Genomic DNA, 26,187 nt, shown 5'->3' with positions numbered 1-26,187 from the left:
CACATGCGGCCGTTACGTTCATGTCGATTTTTGTGATTGTGAGGTTTTTTTTGCGGTGTGCAGAGAAGGCTGGAGTGGCATGTGATTGCACAAGTCAAAAACACACAAACACAAAATTCAACATAAACTTAAGAGCCACATGCGGCTCGAAACCCACAGGTGGGCCAGGCCTGATCTACTCAATAGGGCACAAACTCGGTGCCAAAGGAAAGCTCCCATATAATAGAGCCCTAGGCCTAACTCATCCAAACCCTAACCCTTAGCCTCACCCCGACTTGACTCGTTAGGCTGATCGCCGGCAACAGCTCCGTTCTCCCGGGAAACGTAGGACCTACCTCGTTGTGAGGGGTGCCGTGCTCTGAACGGACCATGTCAATGACACCAAACGGATCGAGGGGGTGAAAACAGGAAGTAAAAACCCTTTACTGAGTTTTTGAAAACGTGCTGCTACAGATTTTGTTTCGGATTAAAGTGACAATAGAAGTAAAAAGCAGATCTGAATCAATGAAGATATTCGAGATGGCATTCACTTCGAACGTAGCATTCAGGGACATCAGGATAAACACTTACGACATGCAGAGCAACACAGCGGCATCAGACATCAGCTAAAAGAATCATTTCACAGCTCCGTAAGATCACGAACGTGGAGACGAGCTCTGCGGCTTCAGTTTGGGTTTGAGCATGTTGACACCAGAAACTCTTCTCTTTCTTTTTCAAGATCAACAGCCTGAAGCTCGTGTTGAACCTCATAAACACATCAGGCCGACATCTATATTTGAGGGGACCCACGCCTGAATTTCCCCTTTCTCTTAAAACCGGCCTCGATTTGACTGCAGACAGTGGACGGCTGTTACGTCACAAATAGAGGAAAGCTCGTCTCGGTCGTCTTTCCAGGACACGGCAAAGCGTCGAAGGACACGAAGAGATGGGCTGACGCTGCACAGCCAATCAGAGCAGACTCCTGTTCGCCGAAGACATTGTATATTCTGATCGTAGCCAAAGGAACACACAGGAAACCGAAGCGGGCGACATGTGAACGCAGAGCGGATGCATAAAGATGGTGTGGAGAACAGGAATTAGCGTCTTTAGACGTTTGACTCTTTTGTTCCATGGAGTGGGTCCGAACGCAGCCGGTCATACCGTCGAAGCGGCATGGAGAGGGTTAGGGTCGGGCACTAAACCCTCAGTTATCTTTTTCATCCTTATCTCTAACATCGCGTGACGGTCTGAGGACTGCGCCCACCACGGGGCGGAGTCACCGAAGGGTCCAATTTGATGCCCGTGTTCTCGGGGAGCCTCCCACTGACAAACGACAAGGGAGAGGTTCATCGGACTTCACCTCGACGAGGGTCAGGAGACAGTGTCTTCATGGGAGTCTGGCGGGGGAGGCCGTGAAATCTCAAAGGACCCCGACGATTCCCCAGATTTGAGCAGTCGCAGTATTTGGGACAGCTGATACTCCAGTGCCTCCATGCGACTATTAAGAGATTCCATGTCTCCCCTTAACTCCTGTTTCAGTTCCAGGAAATACTTTTGCAAAGTTTGCTCTGCGACGGGAGCAAAGTCCTTCTTCTCTTCAGCCTGAGTGGGACTTTGGTCCTGCGGCGTCCTGGCGCCTCCCGCATTGTCCAGGCGGAGGTCACTTTTTGTGATGCCGCTGTCGCAGGAGTCTGTCTTCTTCAGTGACGTCTGGTCATGAGACTTGGTTCTGCCGGGTAATGTTTCCATGGATTCCGCCTTGGAAACCCTGCTCCACGACTCTGCCTTCGTGACGGACTCCTTGAATCGGCCCCAGCCCTTCGCCTTAGGGGGCTCCGTGGACACGCGGCTCGTTCGGTCGTTCTTCAGGGGGGCTCCCGCGGCGAGAAGCGCTTGCCCGGAGGTCTTCGGCAAGCGGGACATCTCGGAATTCAAGGAGGAAGATGCTGCCGCCCTCTCGGTCATGGTGGCCGACCCGACGGGCGCCTGCGCAGGGAGGACGCCCTTCTCCATCTCGCCGACGCCCCGGCCGATCCGCTCGCTGGCAAGTCGCGCCTCTTTCTGCTGCCTGAATCGCTGGAAGAGTCGACGGACCGGATGGTCCGGGGGAAGGTTCAGAGGAGCCTCGTCCTTCCTCCTCAGCATCTCCTCCTCCTCACGCTTGACATCACTGATCTTCCTGAAGACGATCTGTCAGGACATTTGGCGGCGATTAGCAAGAGGCCGTGACTCACGTCTCCTAACATATTTATCCAGTCTCCTTCTTTTTGCTACATGTGTGGAAAATAATAAAACATAAAGAGATCAAAATGTTGTCCCTGTTTGTTTTTTTGTGCTCCAAAAGTCTGGAGTATAAATGCAGATGGAGAGAAGGTTCTCTGACCAAAAGCAGCCTCCTCAAACACTCAGGAATGACTGGATGATTGCACCGACTCAAAGTTCTTTCAACAAGAATGTTTTGTTTTTATTCTGTTTTTAAAGATGACGGCGAGACGGCGAGAGATCATCTCACCCGCTTCCTCAGGTTGTATGTCAGAACCAGGCTTCTGGCAAAGTGGTTTGCAAAGGCAGAGTAGAACTCCAGGACCTTCTGCAGCTCGTCTCTTTTGATGACGTGAAGGTCGCAGTAGGTCAACGCTCGCACGTTAGCGCACGACTGCGCCAACGTAGCCTCCTTCCAGAACACGTCGCCGAACACGTCGCCCTTCCCTGCCGACACACACATCGTCTGGATTCTCATCCCATCTGGAAACAAACTGAACTGCGGCCACTCATCATGTCATCTACAGCACGGGATGAGCGACAGCATCGCCATGGCAACACCGACACGAGCTGCAGCCAATCACAGCATCGAAAGGGAAAAGTGAGATGTCAAAATGCTGACCGACACCTGCTGCCTTGGTTCAGAACTCGTCGTATTGATCGCTCGATCGGTCGTTTATCGATGAATAGGAAATCAGGAGATTTAAAAAGAACCTACATTTCTGTTTTTCATAAAAAGCTCATTTCCTCTTAACTCCAGTGTCAGATTCAGCAATTCCCTGAAGGAGCTTGTATGCCTGTGTGTGTGAATGTGTGTGTGTGTGTGTGTGTGTGTGTGTGTGTGTGTGTGTGTGTGTGTGTGTGTGTGTGTGTGTGTGTGTGCGTGTGTGCGTGCGTGGACAAGTCCATGCCAGCTATGGACATTGTATGTACATTGAATGTCCGTCTCTGACAAGATGCAAACACTTCAATCAGCTGACAGCCCTGCCTACTGATCAGGACCTTCTTACCCAAAATGGCGACCACCTCGTCGTCCTGGATCACCTCCAGAGAACCGGACACCACAAAACACAGGCTGTCCACGCTCTCGCCGGCGTGGAAGATGAGGTCTCCTGGTGCACTGTGGACCGTCTGGAACTCCATGGCGAGGGCGCGCAGGCAGCCGTCGCTGGCCAGCCGGAATGCCGGATGCTCCTTGAAGACCCTCCTGTTGAGGTGGACGCAGATGTCGGCTCTCATGTCCTTCGGACAAATCTGCAGCACCTGAAGACGTAAAGATCGACTCAAAGCGTCTTTCCCCGTCACCTCGACGGGAAGCGGACGAGCGGGGGACCTTCTCGGTGTCGATTCCTCTGGACATGGACCAGGTGGACACGATGTAATCCATCACGCGCTCACTCAGGCCTTTGGGCACCTGGTACAGGCGCAGGAAGTCGCGGACGCTGTTCAGCATCTCATGGTAGCGGTTGGTGTTGGCGTACATCTGCTGGAAGATGGTGGTAACGTTTCCAAAGATGGTGGCGTAAAGTAACGCTGCGAACAGAGAGGACAGGCCGACTCTTGAGTCTCAACACCAGGAATCTGTCCGCGCACCCGGAGCCTCTGAAATCGAGGTCCTGCTTTACAGGATTCCTGGATTTCAAAGACCTGCCATCAGTGAACTCAGCGGCCCGTCGGGACCACCACCAGGTGTGGATGTTGATCTATAAGTCGCTCAATGCAGGTTACCAGAATCAGGAGGACGATTTATGGAACCTCCTAACCCTAACCCTCGAGATCAGTGCGCGAGACCCGAATGGGACCCGCGTTCAGCCAGGGATCAAGGTCAGAACCCGGTCCTCTTCTGATGGCCACTGCAGACCAGCCTTGGACCTCTTTCACGTTTTAGTTCTCAAAGTTACAGGTAACTTATGATTGGTCCATCCATGAACATCCAGAAGTTGGACTGGAAGAGTTCCAGGCGCAGTTTGGTCTTTTTTCAGGTTGGACTCATTTTCTTTCTGCAAACGCTCTTAAAATGAACATCAGAAGGTTTGGACTGGGGATGTGATGGGAGGACTGGAGCATCAGAAGATCAAAAGACTGGAGGACTGGAGCATCAGAAGATCAGAAGACCAGACGGCAAGAAGACCAGAGGACCTGAAGCAGTTCAACAAGTTTGTCTAGAGCGGTGAGCGCTAACGTAGCACATGAAATGCTTTCGGGCTCTCGATTCAAAAACAGGTCAGGACATCTTCTCCCAGGAAGCGCTGAAGTCAGGACCTACTGAAGGAGCTCACAACATCGGACCCGGTTGAAACAGTGCCCGCCACTGGCAGATCACACATCTACATGGCTATCGTCGCACCTGCTGATGACATCATTGTATGAAGTCCACACCGAGGGGACCCGACATCGCCTTGACGACCGGCGCCAACAAGCGGGAGGACACTCACATCCGATCATCATCATGGCCACGGCGAAGATCTTCTCGCCGTCGGTATTCGGGGCGATGTTCCCGAACCCGATGCTGGTCAGGCTGGTCATGGTGAAGTACAGCGACGAGATGTAGACCGAGTCCTTGTCGGGGCCGCCCTCCCAGCGTAGGGAGCCCGAAGCGTTGAACCGGTACGGCGTCCCGGCCGCCGCGCCCAGCAGGTACAGCCAGCTGTCCGTCCTGACGCTGTTGGCCTCCTCGTCGATCACCTCGTAGTCCCCGATGCTGTACCAGATGCATGCCAGCCAGTGCGCCGCCAGGCCGAACACGCACACCAGCAGCAACAGCACGGCGGCGCCGTACTCGATGTAATGGTCCAGCTTCCGGGCCACGCGACCCAAGCGCAGTAGGCGCACCACTTTCAGGGAGCTGAAGAGGCTGCTGATGCCCTGCAGAAGAAGAGGAGGGACGGCGTGAAGACCTTCACGTGAGACCCCGGAGGCCCAGGACTTCTCCTCCCCGGACCCATGGAAGCACGTCCTGAGCCAACCAGAGGAGGTCAAAGGTCAGCCGCAGGACACAAGGTCATGACCTCGCCGTCTTTCAAACTATTCAACTAAAGCATTTATACTTCAAGTCGAATGCATGAATGAATCAATGAATGAATGAACAAAGGCAGGAACAAATGAATGCATGAATGAATCAACAAAAGCATGTACAAATGAATGATTGAATTCCTAAATGAATATAGTAAATGAATTAACAATTAATGCATGAATAAATCTACAAAAGCATGAACGAATGAATGCTTGAATTCCTAAATGAATAAAAACACAAATGAATGAATGCATGTATGAATGCATCAATGAATGAACAAACCCCGGCCCGTTCCCTGTCCTTGCGGAGATGTTCTCCTGTGCGTGGTCTGCCTCCGCACTGTTGGCCTGATCATCTCACCTGTAGGTAAGCGGCCCAAGTGCAGCCTTGACAGGCTGAGAGAGTAGATCAGGTTCTGTCTGCTAATCTGCCATTCTCGTGTTTCTCTAACATTCTCTAGACGTTCTCTAGATGTTCTCTAGATGTACCCGCTCTAATGCGAGTACTTCATGTCTTCCTGCCTGTTTGTTCTCTGATTATATCTAGAGTTTCCTAGTAAAGTCCTCAGCTGAAGACCTGTTCTTCCACAGGAACCGTCTGACAGCCACCTCCTACCGGCTACCTCACTGACCCTGGATCGGCAGATGTGTGAGGAACTCGCGACGTTCCACCCGAAGCCCTGACAGAAAGCGATTCTACTCCGGCGCGTCAAAGGCCTAAATGCGTTTGGAGGACAGTGAGGGCCACTCGGAGGAACGAAAGATAACAGGAGAAGACGGGAAGCCCGTAGACCTCGTCCACGTTCTCGAAGGCGTTGATGACGTCGTAGGGCAGACAGGACAGCAGGTCGATGACGAACCAGGTCCGGACATAGTTCCTCCGGATGAGTTTGGGGTCAGAGATCACCTCCCCCGCCGGCCCCACGAAGGTGGTGTGGAAGTTGAGGACGATGTCCACCAGGAAGATTACGTCCACGATGCTGTCCACCACCAACCAGGTCACGTTGTTCTGCTTGGTCTTGAAGGAGACGTTGTAGGGAACCATGATGGCGGTGTAGAAGGTGAGGATGAGGATGACCCAGTCCCAGGTGGCCTTAAAGAGGCAGTAATGCAGGATGATGTGCGGCGGCGTCTTAGGAGCTTCCTGTTTGTACTGTGGCAGGATGTCTGAGCCCAGCTGGAGGGCCTGGGGACAAGGAGAAGGTTCCTCCGTCAGACGGAAAGCTCCGCTTCTCCGAGCGAACGCAAGGAGGGGGGGACCTTTACCTCTGCCAGGCGAGACTGTTTGAGGACGTTCTCTCCTCGCTGGACGGCGGGCGCCACCTGCTGGAGGACACCTCGGCTGCTGGTCAGCGCCCGAGTCAGGCGGGCCAGCTTCCCCCACCCTGAGCCAGAGAAGACCCTCAGACATGTGTGTGTGTGGGTGTGTGTGTGTGTGTGTCCAAGGGTCCGAGTCCCACTCTCTGATTGGTCAGCCAGTCTCAACATGAATTGACTGACAGTTTGAAGCCCCGCCCACCCGCCAATCCCAGCCCCCCCCGACCTTCAGCAGGACTCCCACCTTTGGAGGACTCGTCCTCGATCGGCTGCTTGAAGGCGGTGATGTCACTGAAGGTGCAGAGGAACAGGACCACCTTGTCCTGCTCGTTCCTGATTGGAGAGATTCTCACAAAGAACCACACGGGCAGACCTGATTGGACGAGAGGGGGCCGTGTCAATCGCAGGCTGGTCGCCGTGGAAACGCCGTCGGACGGAAACTCACGGTTTTTCTTGTACATCAGAATCTCAAAGGAATCGCACTCGTGGTTTTCGAACGTCCAGAGAACTTTTTCTGTGGTCGCTCTGTCAGTGAGCTCACCGTACATGAAGCTGCAGAGCACACCCACGCACGCGCACACACACACACAGGCATGTCAATGTGTGTGTGCGTGTGTGTGTGTGTGTATGTATGTGTGTGTGTGTGTGTGTGTGTGTGTGTGTGTGTGTGAGAGAGAGAGAGAGTATGTCTTACCTGCAGGTGCTGCTCCTCTGCATCACCTCTGCTCGGTTGAATCCCGTCAGCTTCCCGAAGCCCTCGTTGGTGTAAACGATGGGCCAGTCCACGATCTGAGCGTTACCCAGCAGGAAGTTGGTGTCTGCAGGAGGAGGAGGATGAAGAAATTGAGGAGGACGAGGAGGAGGGGGAAGAAAGAGAGGAGGAAGAAGAGGAGGAAGGGCGTCACATGACAGTGAGTTATGGAACAAGGTCATGGTGACAATGAATCTGTTCCCCGAGTAGCAGAAGTACTGGTAGTGTTGGTAGTTGCAGTGGGAGTTGCAGTAGTAGTCATAGTAGTAGTAATAGTAGTAGTACTGGTGGTAGTAGCAGTAGTAGTACTGGTGGTAGTAGCAGTAGTAGTAGTAGTGGTAGAAGCAGTAGTAGAAGTTACAGTAGTAGCAGTAAAAGTAGTAGTAGAAACAGTAGTAGTACTGGTGGTAGTAGCAGTAGTAGTAGTAGTGGTAGTAGTAGTGGTAGTAGCAGTAGTAGTAGTTGCAGTAGTAGTCATAGTAGTAGTTATAGTAGTAGTAGTTGTAGTAGCAGTAGTAGTAGTAGTAGTAGCAGTAGCAGCAGCACTGGTGGTAGTAGTAGTAGTAGTAGTTGCAGTAGTAGTACTGGTGGTAGAAATTATAGTAGTAGTAGCAGTAGTATTTATGCTACTATGCTACTACGGCCTGACTCCTTGGTATTTCAATATTACATTCAGTGGAAGTTCTTCCAGTGTGAGGTGTTCAATGACAGGGTGAAGGTTGGACGTCTCAGTCGCTGTGGTCAAGCTCCCCAGATCAACCTGCTAGCCGTGGGCGCATGATGATGGTGGACACTGAATGGATGGATGATCTTCAGAAACGTGGAAAAGAGAATCTGGTTGTTGCACGAAAAGCAGATTGACATTTGACTCATCTAAAGAATCTCAAACTTCCTCTGATTTCTGTCTTTTTAGCTTTTTCTCCCTCAAACCCGGTAGAGCCTTTAAATGTCTCAAGTGAGGAAGAGGCCCCCCTTCCTCCTCCTCCTCCTCTCCTTCCTCCTCCTCCGGTGCATCTTACCGCTGTTCCTGCGGACGATGTTCTCCATGAAGGTATTCTGAGGAGCCACGAGCCCCCGACGTCCTCCCGCCATCCTGCGTCCTCCCGGCGCGCGAGGCGGTCACATGTCTGACGGAGCGGCGTGAGGCTGCGAGCTGTGAGCGCCAGACGACAAGCTCGCTACCTCTCTCTCTCTCTATGGCTCGCTCTCTCTCTCTCTCTCTCTCTCTCTCTCTCTCTCTCTCTCTCTCTCTCTCTCTCTCTCTCTCTACCTCTCTCTCTCTACCTCTCTCTCTACCTCTCTCTCTCTCTCTCTATGTGTGTCTCTCTCTCTACCTCTCTCTATATCTCTCTCTCTATGTCTCTCTCTCTATGTCTCTCTCTCTCTCTCTCTACCTCTCTCTCTCTCTCTCTCTCTACCTCCTGCTGCAACCATCTGCCAACAAACTGGCAGAAAGAGGATAGAGAGAACAGACCATAGACCTATAGAGAGAGAGAGAGAGGGAGAGAGAGAGATTGATAGATCAATAAATTGATAGATAGATTGCACCCAGGGTTACAGGTCCTGCAGCTCAGATGTCAAACCTTATGGAGGTAGCTGGAAGGGTTCAAGACGTTCCTCCTTTCAGAGGTGGACCGGGTTGCTGTCTTGAAGATGCTCCTCTTCTCTCAGAGTTCCACACACTTGATGACCTTCTCCTGTCATTCAGCAGCTTGTCTCCCTCTGCTGGTGGACCGAAGTCAAGCAGGACGTTCCGGTTCGTCAGTGCAGTCGATATATTGCAGTGGGGACAGGAGAGGCAGGAGACGCAGGCTGGTGTTATTCCAAGATACCCTCATCTATGGCAAAGGGCTGGTCTGTTAGCTTCAGTGTCCAATAGTTAGAGCCTGAGGGACCTCCATAGCGGACCACATTAGAGACCTCCATAGCGGACCACATTAGAGACCTCCATAGTGGACCCCTTTAGAGACCCCCATAGTGGACCCCTTTAGAGACCCCCATAGTGGACCACATTAGAGACCCCCATAGTGGACCACATTAGAGACCCCCATAGTGGACCCCTTTAGAGACCCCCATAGTGGACCACATTAGAGACCCCCATAGTGGACCACATTAGAGACCCCCATAGTGGACCCCTATAATGGACCCCAATCATAGTACGTTGAAGACGTACATAGGTGACCCCAGCATAGATTGTCTTGAGGGAGCGTCTGGAGGGACCACCATGAGGGAACCGTGTTGCTCTTCCTCTGCGACGGCGGACGGCGCCTCCTGGTCCTCGTGAGATCCTTCACACCTCCGCCGTTCTCCCGCCGGCCATCCTCCGGTTCTCCGGGTTCACCGAGGCTTTGGGGACGGCCCGCGGTCACATGGAGCCGTGGAACTGGGATGTTCGGCAGCCGCCGGTCTTCTTGACCACCCACAGATGCCTTCGATGACGCTGATTCACAGGATTGACCTCACGGGGAGGCAGAAGAAGAAATGAAGAAACACCTTTCAGGGGGGCGATTCGGTGTCTTGCTCAATGTAGCACTTACTGCAGATATTAGAGGGTTTGGACCAGAACTAGATCTGAAGCAAGAGCACTTAAAATGGTGACAAGATAATGAGACATTACGGACCAATTACTAGTTTAAATGTTGGCTTGTTTATCAAAACAATTTAATTAGTTCAAAATAGTAGTAATTACCGTATAGACATTTACACGGACACAAAATTAAGATTACAAAGTCATTTGCATAGACATACAAATATGAGTTTCATTTTCAACCCTTGTTTCTCTCAAAGTAAAGAAACAAATATGGATTTCTTATTCTTCCATGGATTTAAACTTATTTAGTTTTAGTCTTTGTCCATCTTCTCCTTTGGTCTTTTCCCTTCAGGTGTCTCCACAGTGAATCCACCCTCTCCATCTAACCCTATTCTCTGGATCCTCCTCCCTCACACCAACTACCTTCATATCTTCTCTCACTACGTCCATAAATCTTCTCTTTGGTCTTCCTCCAGACCTCTTGCCTGGCAGCACCAATTCCAGCATCCGTCTACCAATATATTCTCTATCCCTCCTCTGTCCATGACCCAACCGTCTCAGTCTGGCTTCTCTGACCTTCTCTCCAAAACATCTAACATGTGCCGTCCCTCTGATAGACTCATTCCTGATCCTCTCCATCCTGGTCACTCCCAAAGAGAACCTCAACATCTCCATCTCTGCAACCTCTAGCTCTGCCTGCTGTCTTTGTCCATCATGGGTTCTTATTTAGTTCCTTCTTTTAAATGTTAAGTAGTAAGTTATTTTGTTTTAACTAGTTATCTTTCTTTTAAATCAACAAAGGCCTACTTTAGTGTCAAGACATCCAGTATTAGTGTTATTTTCCTAATAGCAGGTTATTTCAACTACAGTAACCATGAAGCATCTCAATTAAACACCCTCAATTGCAACAACAATCAGATTCACATGTCAACATATTAAAGAAACGCCACATAAAATGAAACATGAGTTGAATAAACACATCTATAGTTCCCCAAATCTTGCTCGTCGATCCGTCCTTAAGCAAGTAGATGCGAGTTAGCAAGTGAAAGCAAAGCTATCTCTTCTCCCGACCGTGTTGAGATCTTCTCTCGGTAAACGGTTGGTAAACAGATGGACAACCTGAACTATCGGCTCCGCGGTTCCCAAAGCAAAAGAGCGACGGAGAAGCAAGAGTTTTCTTACCGATTCGCATCCGGTCGAGACGAGGCACTTCTAGCGGTGGCTCGTCGTCGTTTCTCCTGAATACAACCTTAACTTGGCAGGAAAGGGCTCAAAGTTACCACATCTATCGACATACACAGAACAGTAAAAAAACACTTCGAAAGATAAACGTCCAAAATACTTATTATCCCTTCCTTTCTCTGTTCACGGACTCGATCAAATCAACAGCATGACTTTCTACGTCCTTGTTTTTTCTCGTAAGTTCGGGAACAAACTCTCTATCAGCATTCTGATTGGTTGATTGATCTGCCACGTCCTAAAGCAGCAGGACTATTCAACTAGATCGATAATTCATTCAACAACAATTACAAATGATATTTTGATGCTATTTTTCTCTTTTAGACATTTCTATATCACTCATATCACTTTTAAAAAAAAGATAAAATTCAATATGTAGATAAAGATAAAAACCCAGTGTCAACCTATGTCTCTCTTCCCTGGGTGACATCAACACTTGGACAGGCCAGGAGGAGCCGGGACTTCAAGCGGCAATGTTCGCTTCCGAGGCCGGACGCTCCAACGGCTCTCACCCGGGGGCAGCAGGGGCAGCAGGGGCAGCAGGGGCCAGCAGGGGGCAGCAGGGGGCAGCAGGGGGCAGCAGGGGCAGCAGGGGGCAGCAGGGGGCAGCAGGGGCAGCAGGGGGCGACAAAGCCTGGAGCTCCAAAGTGAAGAGAGACCGTTGTTTTGTTGTTTACACAACACACATACACTCATGATCAGGTCCTGTAAGTCTTGTTATAATTTCTCCATCATGGTATTTGTTTCTCCTGCAGCCCATGATCTGATCCTTCCTACACCTTCTTCTTCTTCTCCTTCTTCTTATTCCCTGGACATCGTAACAAAATTAATATTTAAAATAAATTTGACAAGAAATCAACTGCCACGCTGAGAAGGACGTATCTGACTACCTTTAACCCCCAAAGCTAGAGAGAAGCACTTCAAAATGATGAACAACATCGACCCATCGAAGGAATTATTGAGGTTACGCTATAATATAGAAAATTATATTTGTACATTTTGGGAAGCGATATTGAATCCACGGACCATAGATTTTCCTCATGTGAAAAAGTACAAAGCTTTTGGGCTGAAACTCAAAAATGGATGCAAGATAAATGTCCATCATCACCAATTCTGTCTCAAGACATGATATAACATTTGGTTTACTTTTGGGAAACAAGAGATGAATTCTGTGTCAATGTTATTTTAGGTCTGGACAAGTCCTTCATACACAAAAACAAAATGTAAAAATGTTTCCCCATTTGACCTTCTTTAAAAACGATATTAATGGATATAAAAAAAATCTTTGAAACTTATGGCAAAATCCCCAAACCAAAAAATGTACCACCTTATGAATGCTATTCCCTTCTATCCATTGAGTTCAATGCATGTTGTATATATTATTTGTATTCTTTATTCCCCTGGCCACTTTTTTACATTTCTCAAAGTCTACATTTCTTACAGCCTTTTAATCTTGTTTACTTTTATAGTTGATAATTGTATGTAAAATAAGTGTGTTTATGTTTCCTAGTGCCTGTTAATGTCATTGATGTTTGATTGAATTTAGCCAGGTTTCTTTATCTTTTGTCAGTTTATGCTTTATAAGTTCAATAAGGATTTAAAAAAATCATCTCCTCCTCCTTCGTCTTCTTCTCCTTCTCCTTCTTCTTCTTCTTCTTCTTCTTCTCCTCCTCCTCCTCCTCCTTACTCTTCTCCTCCTTCTTCTCCTTCTTCTTCTCCTTCTCCTTCTTTTTCTCCTCCTCCTCCTCCTCCTCCTTCTCCTTACTCTTCTCCTCCTCCTCCCCCTCCTTCTCCTTACTCTTCTCCTTCTCCTCCTTCTTCTTCTCCTTCTTCTTCTCCTTCTGTTTTTATTCCTTCAGTTCTTCTCGTTGGCGGCGGAAGGATCTGCTGCAGCGGTCGCCGTGCGGCGCATGTATCCTTCCGCGGCGTCGGTTAGCGCCGCGCGGTAGGCGAGGCTAATGTGACGGTTTTTCCGTCCGCGCGTCGGTGTTTTGCGCGTCTCGGGGGTCGAGCCGTCCCCGGGCGGCGTGGCGTCGCTCGAAGCGACTCGCTCGACTTCGAGCGGCGTGGGATCCACGGCGGCGGGGCGACGCGGGGTGACGCGGGGTGACGCGGCGGGCCGCGGGCGCCACGGCGCCGCGGCGGCCGCGGAAGGAACTGCGGCGCGAACGGCCCCGGTCCCGCTGACATCTTGAGTCCGAGCGCTCGGCCCCGCACGGCGGATCGCGGCGCGGAGATGCCCGGGATGATGGACAAAGGCTCCGAGTACCTCGGCAAGGGCCGCGCCAACGGCACCAAGAGCCCGTCCGCCGCGTCCAACGGACATCTGTCCGACGACAGCGGCAGCGACGACGAGCACGGTGGGTATAGCCTCGAACAGCCCGCGTCCGCGTCCGCGTCCTCGCCGCGTGTCCGCGCCCGCGGACGTCACGGCGGGAACCGACGTGCGTGTCGTTGCTCTTGCAGATGTCGGGATGCGCGTCGGAGCCGATTATCAGGCCAACATCCCCGAGTTCGACGGCGGTGAGTGTGCGGGGCCGCGGCGGGGCGAGCGGGGGTAGCCTCGAACAACACACACACACACACACACACACACACACACACACACACAGTCACTCAAGCGCACACACACTCACGCTCAGTCTCACACACACACAGTCACACGGTGACCAGAGAAATGCAAAAGTGCAAGAAAAGGGCTGATGTTGGTGAAAACGCGTGTCTGACGAAACTTACTCAAGTCCGCGAACGATCGGTAACGACGGTTCCGGTCGCCGCCTCTGACCCCAGGCCCGCTTTCAGGTCCCACCAAGTATTCGGACAAAGACAGCGGCGGGATGCTGGTGTGGTCTCCATATCACGCCATCGTGGACTCCAAACGTACGTTACCTTCCGTTGACCCCTTTGGGAGTGGCCTCCCCCGTCGTCATGGTGATGTGTGTGCGTTTCCTCCGCAGTGGACGAGTACATCGCTCTGGCCAAGGAGAAACACGGGTACAACGTGGAGCAGGTGATCTGATGCCGCCCGCCGACTCTTTATGTTCCATGAAGGTTGAATTAATGTGTGTGTGTGTGTGTGTGTGTCAGGCACTCGGGATGCTCTTCTGGCACAAACACAACATCGAGAAGTCTCTGGCCGACCTCCCGAACTTCACCCCTTTTCCCGACGAGTGGACGGTGGAGGACAAGGTTCTGTTCGAACAGGCCTTCAGCTTCCACGGGAAGAGCTTCCACCGCATCCAGCAGATGGTAAAGTCCCAAAAGGGTGCCGAAGCCGCAGAATAAGACGTTGTGTTAACGATCACGCGGTTCCGCGGTGTCGTCCGGGACAAAGCTCTGTCCTGTATTTTGAGAGATCCGGATCGTTAGCTCGTCGAGGCGAACGGTTCTGAAAGCCCGACGGACCCCCGTCGACCGGACGTCCGGGGGGGTCGTGAACGTCTCGTGTCTCTGTCCAGCTCCCGGACAAGTCCATCTCCAGCCTGGTGAAATATTATTACTCCTGGAAGAAAACCCGCTCCAGAACCAGCCTGATGGACCGCCAGGCCAGGAAGCTGGCGAGCCGGAGCAACACGGGCGACAGGTACGAAAACGGCGCTCTGACGACAGCCGTCGCGGCGGCGGAGGGCTCGCGGACGATCAGAGGTTCGGGCTGAGGCTTCTTGTTGTCGTCGCCATAGTGACGAGGAGATGGAGGAGGCCAATCCCGTCGAGGCCAACGACAGCGACTACGACCCCAACAAGGAGACAAAGAAGGAGGTATGCGGCCGAGGAAGCTAACGGCTGATCCGGCGGTCCGCGGCGGGCGGGGCCTCCTCAGAGACGCGGGTTCTGATCGTTCGGTGAAAAGCGGTGACGGGGAAACTCCCTCCCAGCAGAACCCGGTGGAGCCGGTGCTCCCCGGCTCCAAGGTGGCGTTGGGTCGCCGGGAGCATCAGACCCTGCAGCACCGACACCACCAGCGCTCCCGCTGCCGCCCCCCCAAAGGCATGTACCTGACCCAGGACGACGTGGTGGCCGTGTCCTGCAGCGCCGCCGCCGCCAACGCGCTGCTCCGACAGCTGGACATGGAGCTGGTGTCCCTCAAGAGACAGGTAGGGTCGCGGACGGGGAACCCCCGCGGCGCACGCCTGAGGAGCGTCTCGGAAACCTCCGGCGTCCGGGTCTCACCCGGGCTCGTCTTCTCCGCCCCTCAGGTCCAAAATGCCAAGCAGATGAACAGCGGCCTGAAACACGTGCTGGAGTCCGGGATCGACGAGTTCCGGCTGCCCGAGGTGCGTATGACCTCTGACCCTGGGGGGGCGGCACGAGGCCGTGTGCCCGAATGACCTTGTACCTTTGGCTTTCAGTGTAACCAGAAGGTAAACGCCCGCTGGACCACGGACGAGCAGCTGCTGGCTGTTCAGGGTGAGTGTTCCTCCGCTCTGCTAGCTTAGCGGTTAGCGCTCGCCACGCCCTCTTCCACTGGTCAGGCGACCTGTGACCTGCAGTTTGGCCACCTCTGGGGTCGTCTGCACGCATGGGGTTTGTTTCCATGGCGACGTGTCCGATTGTTTGTGGATGGAAACAGTTTCCCTTTGGATCGTGAACTTAGACTGTGTGTGTGTGTGTGTGTGTGTGTGTGTTTTCCAGGTGTAAGGAAGTACGGGAAGGACTTCCAGGCCATTGCTGATGTCATTGGGAACAAAACAGTGGGTCAGGTGAAGAACTTTTTTGTCAACTACCGGCGGCGCTTCAACCTGGAGGAGGTGCTCCAGGAGTGGGAGGCGGAGCAGGGAACCCGCGCCCCCAACGGAGACAGCGCCGCCTCCGGAGAGGAGGGGAAGAGCTCGGCCACGCCGTCGGGAAAGAGCACCGATGAGGAGGACGAGGAGGTGAGGAACGGCCCGGACGTCAGGGTGCGACCTTGCTCCGGGGTTATTTTGGCTATTATGTTGTCGTGACGATGTTTTTCTTGTCGCGGACCGAAGGTTGACGTGTCGTTGCCCCCCCCTTCCGTCACCAGGGTCAGGTGACTTCCTCTGGGGCGTCCCCCGCCGCGTCCGTCTCCTCGTCATCTCAGGCGGCGGCGACCTCGGCCGGCTCCGCCTCCTCCTCGCTCCACCAGCCCCCCCCGCTCCTGCGTCCCTCCCTGCCGGCCACGCCCTCCTTGCACCGCCAGCCGCCGCCGTTGCAGCAGCAGGCCCGCTTCCTCCAGCCGCGCCCCGCCCTGCAGCAGCCGCCGCCCCTCATCCGCCCGTCCAACCCGCCGCCACCCCGCCTCAACCCCCGCCCCCCCGCCCCCGTCGGCCTCGGGGGTCCCCCGGGGGGGGCCGGCCCCCAGCAGCCGGAGGCGGCGGCGGCGTCCTCGCTGCACTGAGCCGGGGGCCGTGTGGCGTTCAGGCTCGGCCGGGAAATCTGAGCTGCGGCACGTAAATCGCGTCCGGCGACGCCTCGTGAACGTGGGGGCGTCTCCACGGTGACCGAGTGTCAGCGTGTACAGTTTGTCAGACGACCGAGTTTTAAGTGTCAAACCTTCTTGCCGTCCGTCAGTGCTGCGTGCGCGTGTGTGTGTGTGCGTGTGTGTGAGTGTGTGTGTGTGTGTGTGTGTGTGTGTGTGTGTGTGTGTGTGTGTGTGTGTGTGTGTGTGTGTGTGTGGTCAACAGGGGGGCCGACATCACACATTTTACTGTTGAATATTTTCTGGAGAAGGACTTTTATATTTCTGGAGATGTGGAGAATTCCCTTTGTTCTTGTCTGATTTATTCTGAATAAAATGTAAAAACAGACGCCCAGGTTTTTACCTGCAGACACCGTTCATGTCCAGGTGCTCCACTCACGCTACAGACCTTATATGTCCAAGCTAGTGAGGAGAGCCCGCTCGGGGGTTGGACTGAACCTGGACCAACGCGGTGTGGAGCGGCTGATGTGCGGCTCCTTCGGCCGACGGCTCATCAGAACCAACGCTTCAGACGCTCCTTGGTGCCCTCGGACAGCAGGCTGGAGAACACACAACTCTGAGCGGCCTGAGGAGCACCTGTGCTGCTTCCATAATCCACAATCTCACTCCACTTCCACACTCGCCGCCTCACCCACTCACGTCACGTCTGCCCGCGCACGTCCTGCCTATTTTTGTTTATTGATTTTATTCATTGCTATTTATTTTTGTCGCTCTATTTGTGTTGTGTATTTTGCACCCACCCTGTTCCTTGATGTATGTGTTTATCTGCTGATCTTTTTATTCGTGGACTTTGTTTTTATCTTGCTATCTTCTGTCTTTCTATTTATATTTATGTTCATTTTTATTTCCTTTTCTTTTCCTTTTATGTGAAATAACTGTTCCGCTGCTGTGACAAAGGAATTTCGTCATAAATAAAGTTTACCTTCCAAAGCTGCAGGTGCTGCGCATGCGCGCTCGTTCGGTCCGTGGAGCGGCGCGTGCGTGCAAGCGCGCGCGCAGTGACCCCGCGGCCCGTTTGTGGGCGTGGCCTGAGGCGGTGACGTCAGAGCGCAGAGGAGAAGATGGCGGCGGAGGAGAGCGGGCTGAGGCACCGGAGCTTCAAACCCGGAGACGGTAAGACACCCGCCGTGACACCGGAACCGCGCGGAGGTTGTCGGCCGCCGGTGAAAGGGCTTGCCCGGAATGAAACATCGGGAAACCCCGGCGGCCGGAAGCCGAACCGCAGGCGGTCGTTGCATCTTCTGTCGACCCGCATCCCGCGGCGTCCATTCGGGTACGTCCGCCTCCATCACCGGGACCGGAGACTGAGCCGAACCGGACCGGACCGGACCGGGACGCCGGCCAGAGCTTAGCACCAACGTTATTAGCCGTTATTAACCAACGTTATTGACTAATGACTGAATGGTAACCTAGCTTAGCACGAGTGTAAGCACCATCTGACGAGGAGCATCCGGAGGACCAGCGACCCCGTCCAGAAGATCACAAACAAGGACGCCGTGATGGTTCCGGTCCTCCGGGTACAAAGCAGGAACCTCCAGGGCCTCCTAGATGTGAAGAAGCTTCTCAGATGACAAGAGAACTAGCATCAGGGAAACAAGCAGCCGACCTCTGAGAGGAGGAACATGCTCGGGGAGAACCTGAGTCCAGTCGCACCTGTAGGATGCGCCGGCGATCCACCCGGAGGCCGAGAACCTTCACGGATGCCGATGTTGTTGGGTTAAGGTTCCTTCACGGAGGGACAAGTAAGTCGGCGAGTCGCGTTCGGGCGGATCGTCCATCTGGTCATCCACGAAGGCCCCGCGAGAACGAGCCGAACCGGAGGAAAAGAAGACGCCCGCCGGGCGCACGTTCACGTCGGTCGTCGGCGTTCGATTGAAACGTCGGACCTTCGACCCGTCCGTGACGTCCCGCGCCAACGCCGCATCGGTGAACGGTCTGGAAAGCGAAGCGCGTCGGGATGGAAACATCCTCAAGGTGGAGGCAGAAGAGCTGACCTGTCCTGCTGCTGCTCCTCAGGTGTTCAGCGCCTTCAGTCTGCCCCCATGGCGAGCCACGAAGACGGCCAGCAGAAGGACGCGGGCGCGGCCCGACCCGTTCAGATCGTGGCGGCGGACGAGGACGAGCACTCGTTCACGCTGCAGGAGGCGGAGCTGGAGCGGCTGCTGCTGCAGGACGGCGTGCAGGACCTCCACGTGGTCGTGGTGTCGGTCGCCGGAGCATTTCGCAAGGGCAAGTCCTTCCTTCTGGACTTCATGCTACGCTACATGTACAGCAAGGTACACTAACACCGCTAACACCGCACGTCTCAGGCGGGTCCGCCGGGGCGGCCGAACTTCTGCCGCAGCTTCGCGTCCTGACATGTTTGCTAACACGGCTAGCTGCCTGCTGCATGGGGGTCATCGAACCCACGGCGTCACACGCATGCCGCCGGCGCATCGGAGGAAACGCGTGTCCTGGGAAAGTGCCGGGGCCTTTGACCCCGTATGTCTTTATCACGAGTGTCACAGAGCGGCTCGGCCGCCGCCGTCGTTCCAGCTCATAAACCCTCGGACCGTCGAGAGCGCGGCCTCGTAAAAGCAAAGGTCATCGCCTTGGCCCGGGTGTTAGAATGTAGAGGTAGACCCAGTCGCAGAGTAGAAGGTGGACGAGAGTCCCCGTGGGACAGACAGTAATCCCAGGTGGAAGTCCAGGGGTTACAGCTCAACAATAAGCCAGGTGTTACCAGTAGACAATCCAGGGGTTACCAGCAGATCATCCAGGGGCTACCAGTAAACAACCCAGGGGTTACCAGTCGATCATCCAGGGGTTACCAGTAGACAATCCAGGTGTTACCAGTAGACAATCCAGGGGTTACCAGTAGATCATCCAGGGGCTACCAGTAAACAACCCAGGGGTTACCAGTCGATCATCCAGGGGTTACCAGTAGACAATCCAGGGGCTACCAGTAGATCATCCAGGGGCTACCAGTAGACAATCCAGGGGTTACCAGTAGATCATCCAGGGGTTACCAGTAGACAATCCAGGGGTTACACCTCGGCGGTAATCCAGGTGCCCCCCCCATCTTCCACAACCCTTGGTCTCTGTGAAGTTCACCATGTGTTAGTGTCTTCTAATCCCCACCCTCCAGGAAATACTGACCCTGTCACCCTCCGCAGTCGGCCCGGCGGTGGGTTGGCGGCGAGGACGAGCCTCTGACGGGCTTCCGATGGCGCGGCGGCTGCGAGCGGGAGACAACAGGCATCCTGGCCTGGAGCCAGGTGTTTGTGGTGGAGAAACCAGACGGCTCCAAGGTTGGTCCTCAGGAACTCCTGGGCGGACAAAGAGGACCAACAGCCAAGCTGGTCAAAGTCAAATCTCACTCCAATCACTGAAAAAATACATCAGTTACCAGAACTTGAACTGTGTTATGTTAAGTGCAGTACTTGCTTTGAAGAAGTCTTATTGCAGTATTTGTATTGCGGTATTCCTAGCGCAGTTACTTGTATTGAGGTATTTGCAATGTAGTACTAGTACTGTGGCATTTGTAGTGCATCACTTGTACTTCGGTATTTGCAGTGCAGTATTTGTTGTGTTATTTGTAGTGTAGTACTAGTACTGTGGAATGGACAGTGCGGTGCTAGTTATGTGGTATGTGCAGCACAGTACTTGTACTGCAGTATGTGCAGTGACCTACTGGTACTGCAGTATGTGCAGTGAACTACTAGTACTGCAGTATGTGTAGTGAACTACTAGTACTGCAGTATGTGCAGTGCAGTACTAGTACTATGGTACTATGGAACATCTAGAAAGGTGGAGGTATGCTCTGGAAAGGAGAGGAATGAAAGTTAGTCGCAGCAAGACAGAATATATGTGTGTGAACGAGAGGAACTCGGGTGGAACGGTGAGGCTACAGGGAGTGGAGATCAAGAAGCTGGAGGATTTCAGGTACTTAGGGTCAACAGTCCAGAGCGTAGGAGAGTGTGGAAGAGGTGAAGAGACGGGTCCAAGCAGGTTGGAATGGGTGGAGAAAAGTATCAGGGGTACGAAGGGATAGAAGACTTTCAGCCAGAATAAAAGGAAAGGTGTACAAGACAGTGGTGAGACCAGCGATGATGTTTGGACGAGAAACTGTTCCAATGACCAAAAGACAGCAGGCAGAGCTAGAGGTTGCAGAGATGAAGATGTTGAGGTTCTCTTTGGGAGTGACCAGGATGGAGAGGATCAGGAATGAGTCTATCAGAGGAACGGCACATGTTAGATGTTTTGGAGAGAAGGTCAGAGAAGCCAGACTGAGATGGTTGGGTCATGGACAGAGGAGGGATGGAGAATATATTGGTAGACGGATGCTGGAATTGGAGCTGCCAGGCAAGAGGTCTGGAGGAAGACCAAAGAGAAGGTTTATGGACGTAGTGAGAGAAGATATGAAGGTAGTTGGTGTGAGGGAGGAGGATCCAGAGAATAGGGTTAGATGGAGAAAGTTGATTCCTTTTGGCAACCCCTAAAGGGAAAAGCCGCAGGAAGAAGAAGAGTACTAGTACGGTGGTACGTGCCGTGCAGTGCTAGACTCCCAAAAACCCTTGAGATACGGTGAGGTTCTGGTTGGTGCATCACAGATTTCTGCAGACGGTGACACAGGGAGTTGACGTAGCATTGGGGAGAACACGTCTGAAAGGGAGAACACGTCCAAAAGGTGTCTGCAGATATTGAAGTGAGGTGTCCAAGTTGAAATTAGGGTTAGAGTCAGCTGAGACTTGACGGAGCCTCGGCCGAGGGAGTCTCTATCTAGTGGACTGAATGACCGAGGAGAAGCCGGTGTGTTCCAGGTGGCTGTTCTTCTCATGGACACCCAGGGGGCTTTTGACAGCCAGTCCACCATCAGGGACTGCGCCACGCTGTTCGCCCTGAGCACCATGACCAGCTCCGTCCAGGTCAGCTGACTCCTCCCGGCACGATGTCATCGGATATGTCATCATGACTCACAGCCTGAGGCTGTTTGTTTTCCAGGTGTACAACCTCTCCCAGAACGTCCAGGAGGACGACCTGCAGCATCTCCAGGTCAGTGGCGTCCTCCCGCCATCACAAAACAACTCAGGTTGTTTTTCCGGCGCTTGAACCTCACTTATCCACTCAGGAAGCTCCTGCGATGATCGGCACCATGATCAATAAGTGACCACCTGAAGGCCCCAGCTGGGCAGTGACATCAAGAAGAGGTCATGATAGCAGCAGCAGAGGGCACCTTAGTAGGAAGCAGCAGACCCCTTGAAGCCTCGAGTTGTGCTTTTTCTTTCCTCTGGGGTGGTCCCGCACGTTCCTCAAACACCAAAGACAAGAAGCGAGGATGTAAAGTATAACATCAATGAGGTTTATCTTCTCAACTCAGCTCAAAGGCTCCTGCTGCTTTCTGCCCTGAAGACTGGACAAGCTGTTGAGGTCCACCAAGTGTTAGACAGGCAGGGCAGGAGGTCCAGATCCAGGCCCAGGAATGTTGTGGGACATCATAGAGGCTTTTCGATGGCAGTTATTGGTCCATACGCCCTCATTTTCAGAGGCGTCAATAAAGTTAGCCTGAATGAAGCTTTTTCTGGTTCTTCAGACGATCCCGCAGCGTCTCCATTCGGTGCTGACATGTCCCATGATGCAATGGCTGTCACCATCATGATGTCATTTCCTTCTCTGCAGCTCTTCACGGAGTATGGACGCCTGGCCATGGAGGTCGTCTACGAGAAACCCTTCCAGGTCCGTCTGCTTCACCTTTCACCAGAACGGACTTGGACGGCGGATTATTAACTGATGTTTGGTCTATGTTTGTTCTCAGACCCTCATGTTCCTGATCAGGGACTGGAGTTACCCCTATGAGCATCCCTATGGTCTGGAAGGGGGGCGGAGCTTCCTGGAGAAGCGACTTCAGGTAACATCTTCCTAGCGTGTTACCAATGCTAACATCTTCAGAACAATTACCTTGAAAACCTCTTCCCAACATTTTTCACCCACGTTCTGTTCGTCTTCCTCGCTCCTCAGGTGAAACAGAACCAACACGAAGAGCTTCAGAACGTCAGGAAACACATCCACTCCTGCTTCTCCAACATCGGCTGCTTCCTGCTGCCTCATCCCGGCCTGAAGGTGGCGACAAACCCCAGCTTTGACGGGCGGCTCAGAGGTCAGTCGACCACTTCGGACCAAACTTACCAGATTTACCGGACGCCGAGTCAGAGTTTGAGCCTCTGAGCAGCAAACGGTAGCCCGGTCCCAACTGGTGGGCCAATCCCATCTGGCTTCCAAGGCGAGTCTGGACCCGATCACAAAGAACCCAAGGGTTCCCCGGTGCGTCCCTGTACGACGGGACGAGCCGTTATGTTAGCGATCAAAACGGACGCCCTGGAAGCAGGAGTAGGTGGTAACCCTAACCCTGACCCTTCTGAGGCTGCTGGTCTAACCCTAACGTCACCTGAACCCTAACCAACCTTTGCTCTCACTTACCAAACTATCTTACCCCAACCCAAACTAGATGACCAAAACTAAGTCATCCTAACCCAAAGGGATCGAAGTATCCTTCTTTGACAGTTGGGTTCAGGCCGGACTCCCCAAGTTCCTCCAAGTCCCTCGGTGATGGTTGAGACTTTGATGGCTCTCCGGGTTGTGATGCAGATATTGACGAGGACTTCCAGAAGCAGCTGGTGGTCCTGGTCCCGACTCTGCTGGCTCCAGAGAACCTGGTGGAGAAGGAGATCGGAGGGGCGAAGGTGACCTGCAGAGACCTGTTGCACTATTTCAAGGTCAGTCCCGATGACCTTTCACCTGCATTACGTCACGGTATCCCCGATCTAACTGGATTAATCAGACGTATTGATCAGCTCTTCTGTCTCAGGCCTACATGAAGATCTACCAGGGAGAAGAGCTGCCCCACCCCAAGTCCATGCTTCAGGTCAGTTACACCTTGACGCGTCTCCCACGCGTCCTCACGCCATGTGACTGATGCGATTTGTCTTGTCGCCCAGGCAACAGCCGAGGCCAGTAACCTGGCGGCGGTGGCGGGGGCCAAAGACGTGTACTTCAAGTGCATGGAGCAGGTAAGCGCTGTCTTCTCCTGCCCACGGACGCCGAGGCGGCGGAAGGTCCTGACGTGCCTCTCCTCAGGTGTGCGGCGGAGACCAGCCCTACCTGGCCCCCGCCGAGCTGGAGCGCCGCCACCTGGAGCTGCGCCAGGCGTCGCTGCGACACTTCCGCTCCATCAAGAAGATGGGCGGCGAGGACTTCTGTCGAGGCTACCAGGAGCGCCTGGAGGCGGTGCTCGACGAGGCGTTCGTCAACTTCAGCAAACACAACGACGGCAAGAACATCTTCTCGGCGGCGCGGACGCCGGCCACGCTGTTCGCCGTCATGTTCGTCACCTACGTGGCGTCGCTGGTCACCGGCTTCCTGGGGATCGGCTCGGTGGCGGCGCTGTGCAACCTGACGATGGGCGCGGCCCTCACGGCACTCTGCCTCTGGGCCTACGCCAGATACTCCGGAGAATTCCGCGAGGTGGGAGGAGTCATCGACCAGGTGGCCGAAACGCTGTGGGAACAGGTGAGACCACGTCGTGGCTCCGAGCGCCACGTCGCCGCCTCCCGATTGGCCGCCTTTCGTTAAGACTTCTTCTTCTTCTTCCTCTCTCCTTTCCAGAGAACGCCACGTAAGGTGAGAACGTGTCGCCTTCGTCAAGAGCGAGGAGGCGGGGCCTTCTTCAGAGCACCTTCTGACTCGTCCTTCATGTTCCAGGTCCTGTCCAAGCTCCTGGGGGCGGCCCGGAGTCGGGTGTCACTGGGGAGCCTGATGGCCATTCCACGGCCTCGACTGGCCTCCAACAACAACGTGAAGAAGAAGAAGTAGCGGCGCCTCGTCACGTCTGCTCACCACTTTGAGACACAAGAAGAGCACTCTTAGTTTGTCTGTGGCCGCCGCGGAGAAGAGCTGTCTGTCGGTGGGCGGAGCCGAGGTGTTCCTGGTGGGCGGGGCCATTAGTCTACCACTACGATTCCCTTTTATGTGAATGTATGAATGAAGCGCATGATCCTCCAAGCTGCCCCCACCACCATCGCCACAACGACGCACCGCCGCTGCTTTCCTCTCGCGGGTGGGCGGAGTCCCGAACAGGAAGTGGTCACGCGCCGGCGCCCGCGAGCTCCTGAGACGACGGATGGCCGCAGGGTTCCGAGGTGAGGGCGTCGGCGCGGCGACGCCTGTTTGTTCGTCCGAAGAAGCGAGGCGACAGATCGGTCTCGGTGTTGTCGATGTCATAATGTTAGCATAGCTTAGCATCAGATGTTGGGAGCACATGCACTGTAAGAAGGAGGCGATCCACCGCCGCGGCGTGTCGCAGCACGCCGGCAGTGGCGACGTGTCGACTTCCTGTCCGCGGAGCGGCGGTCCCGTCTGACCCGGGACGGGGGCTTCGCCTCGGAGGTCACCTGTAGCCCTTGTAAACCACAAATCATTCCGTTGCCGTGGCGACAGTCAGAGCCGCAAGGTCCGAAGACCAAGGACGCGTTTCGTCGAATTTGATTTGACCCGCCATTTAACATTCGTGAGCAGATGGAACGAAGGTCCACATCCATGAGGGAAGGAGGCCGAAGGCGTCGCCCTCGCCTCCAGTAGCCGCGAGCTAACGCTACGTGTGTCCGGCAGTGGGCGTCGGCCCGCGGGGTCAAAGGGTGACCTCACATAGGGGTCGACGGCGAGATCCGTCCGACGGCCTCCTCCCTATTGAGGGTTCTCCAACGTGACCTCCAGGGGTCAGAGGTCTCGCCACGTCTCCGTGTCCCAATATAAATATATAAATAGGACTTTTCTAGACTTTTGTAGCTGAAGAAGCTCCAGCTGCTGTCATGTGACCGGGAATCCTTTTTCTACATCTTTGTATGTCCACTCTTATGCGAGCGCCACCACTGCGCCCCCTGCTGGCCACCGTCGTTACTGCCTTTGTTTCTATTTAAGTTGAACTTGTTTTTCATTATTTATTTTTCAATAAACTCCTCCGACACCGACCCGATGTTCTCCTTGCTGCTGGACGACCTCCCTGTGTTCATCATTCTATTCCAGTCAGCTGGAGTCAACGTGTCGTCCAGGAAGTCCACGACCACTTGGAGTTCAAGTGGAGGGTGAGCCTCAACCAATCAGTGGCCAGAATGGTGCCGACGGCAGGAGCGTGACTCGGCGAACATCTAGATCCTGTGAGGGAATTCACAGACGGCCTTTTTAACCCAGTCTCTTTTTCAAAGCTACTTTTCTCCGCACGCCGAAGGACCAACGAAGACGAAGATGGTCGAGACAATTTCTTGAACACAAATCAAATCTCTGACTGCTGTCAGCCGCTTTAGGCCCCGCCCCCTGGGAGAAGATGGGTCTGATGGTCCTGATCTTCTGATAGCAGGTTAAGTGGGAGGTAGCTCACCATGTTCTTGTGATTGCTATCATCTGATGGACACAAACCAGCAGCCCGCCTGTCTGCTGTGGAGACCTGGATGTCAGCAAATGTTCTGCTCCCAAACGCCGTTGTGCCTCCGTGGAGATGATGGGCGTTGGACGCCTGCGTTGGACCTCCATATCAAAGAGGTCTCCAAAGTCTTGTTCCTCCACCTTCGAAACGTCCCGTCGGACCCGTCTTGTCTCCAAAGGATGACATAACTGGATTATTGCATG

At 53.7% G+C, this 26,187-nt stretch overlaps 3 protein-coding genes across 9 annotated transcripts; 2 read left to right on the top strand and 1 right to left on the bottom strand.

The window, feature by feature from the left end:
- Positions 1-396: 396 nt before the first annotated feature.
- LOC147228646 (voltage-gated delayed rectifier potassium channel KCNH1-like) lies at positions 397-9,726 on the bottom strand. The gene is made up of 13 exons (XM_086156764.1): positions 9,495-9,726; positions 8,905-9,043; positions 8,341-8,802; positions 7,265-7,388; positions 7,016-7,122; positions 6,815-6,943; positions 6,520-6,638; positions 6,047-6,439; positions 4,677-5,106; positions 3,575-3,774; positions 3,252-3,504; positions 2,492-2,688; positions 397-2,169 (listed from the first exon to the last, which is right to left on the bottom strand). Exons 3-13 carry the CDS (start codon positions 8,411-8,413, stop codon positions 1,351-1,353), a joined length of 2,844 nt encoding a protein of 947 aa, XP_086012890.1. The 5' UTR covers positions 8,414-8,802; positions 8,905-9,043; positions 9,495-9,726; the 3' UTR covers positions 397-1,350.
- Positions 9,727-13,032: 3,306 nt separating this feature from the next.
- On the top strand, positions 13,033-16,860 carry rcor3 (REST corepressor 3). 6 transcript variants are annotated; one of them, XM_086156761.1, is made up of 12 exons: positions 13,150-13,450; positions 13,557-13,613; positions 13,893-13,970; positions 14,048-14,100; positions 14,178-14,339; positions 14,549-14,673; positions 14,771-14,849; positions 14,969-15,184; positions 15,287-15,364; positions 15,440-15,497; positions 15,723-15,964; positions 16,096-16,860. In XM_086156761.1, exons 1-12 carry the CDS (start codon positions 13,327-13,329, stop codon positions 16,447-16,449), a joined length of 1,626 nt encoding a protein of 541 aa, XP_086012887.1. In that variant the 5' UTR covers positions 13,150-13,326; the 3' UTR covers positions 16,450-16,860. The 6 variants fall into 6 exon arrangements, with proteins under 6 accessions (XP_086012889.1, XP_086012888.1, XP_086012887.1 ...); XM_086156758.1 differs by having other exon boundaries at positions 13,204-13,450; positions 13,881-13,970; positions 14,966-15,184; XM_086156759.1 differs by having other exon boundaries at positions 13,205-13,450; positions 13,881-13,970.
- Positions 16,861-17,577: 717 nt separating this feature from the next.
- On the top strand, positions 17,578-25,532 carry LOC147228644 (atlastin-2). Of its 2 annotated transcripts, XM_086156755.1 has the most exons (14): positions 17,578-17,643; positions 18,547-18,806; positions 19,686-19,820; positions 21,333-21,437; positions 21,514-21,564; positions 22,189-22,245; positions 22,325-22,417; positions 22,528-22,666; positions 23,155-23,282; positions 23,375-23,431; positions 23,505-23,576; positions 23,644-24,075; positions 24,172-24,186; positions 24,268-25,532. In XM_086156755.1, exons 1-14 carry the CDS (start codon positions 17,592-17,594, stop codon positions 24,376-24,378), a joined length of 1,707 nt encoding a protein of 568 aa, XP_086012881.1. In that variant the 5' UTR covers positions 17,578-17,591; the 3' UTR covers positions 24,379-25,532. The 2 variants fall into 2 exon arrangements, with proteins under 2 accessions (XP_086012881.1, XP_086012882.1); XM_086156756.1 differs by lacking the exon at positions 24,172-24,186.
- Positions 25,533-26,187: the final 655 nt, after the last annotated feature.

The sequence above is a fragment of the Fistularia commersonii genome, chromosome 12 (assembly GCF_037954325.1).
Source record: "Fistularia commersonii isolate RoL2024-O1a breed Wild chromosome 12, RoL_Fcom_v1.0, whole genome shotgun sequence".
In the NCBI taxonomy this organism is placed as follows: domain Eukaryota; kingdom Metazoa; phylum Chordata; class Actinopteri; order Syngnathiformes; family Fistulariidae; genus Fistularia; species Fistularia commersonii.
This window is presented reverse-complemented; position numbering and strand designations above follow the sequence as displayed.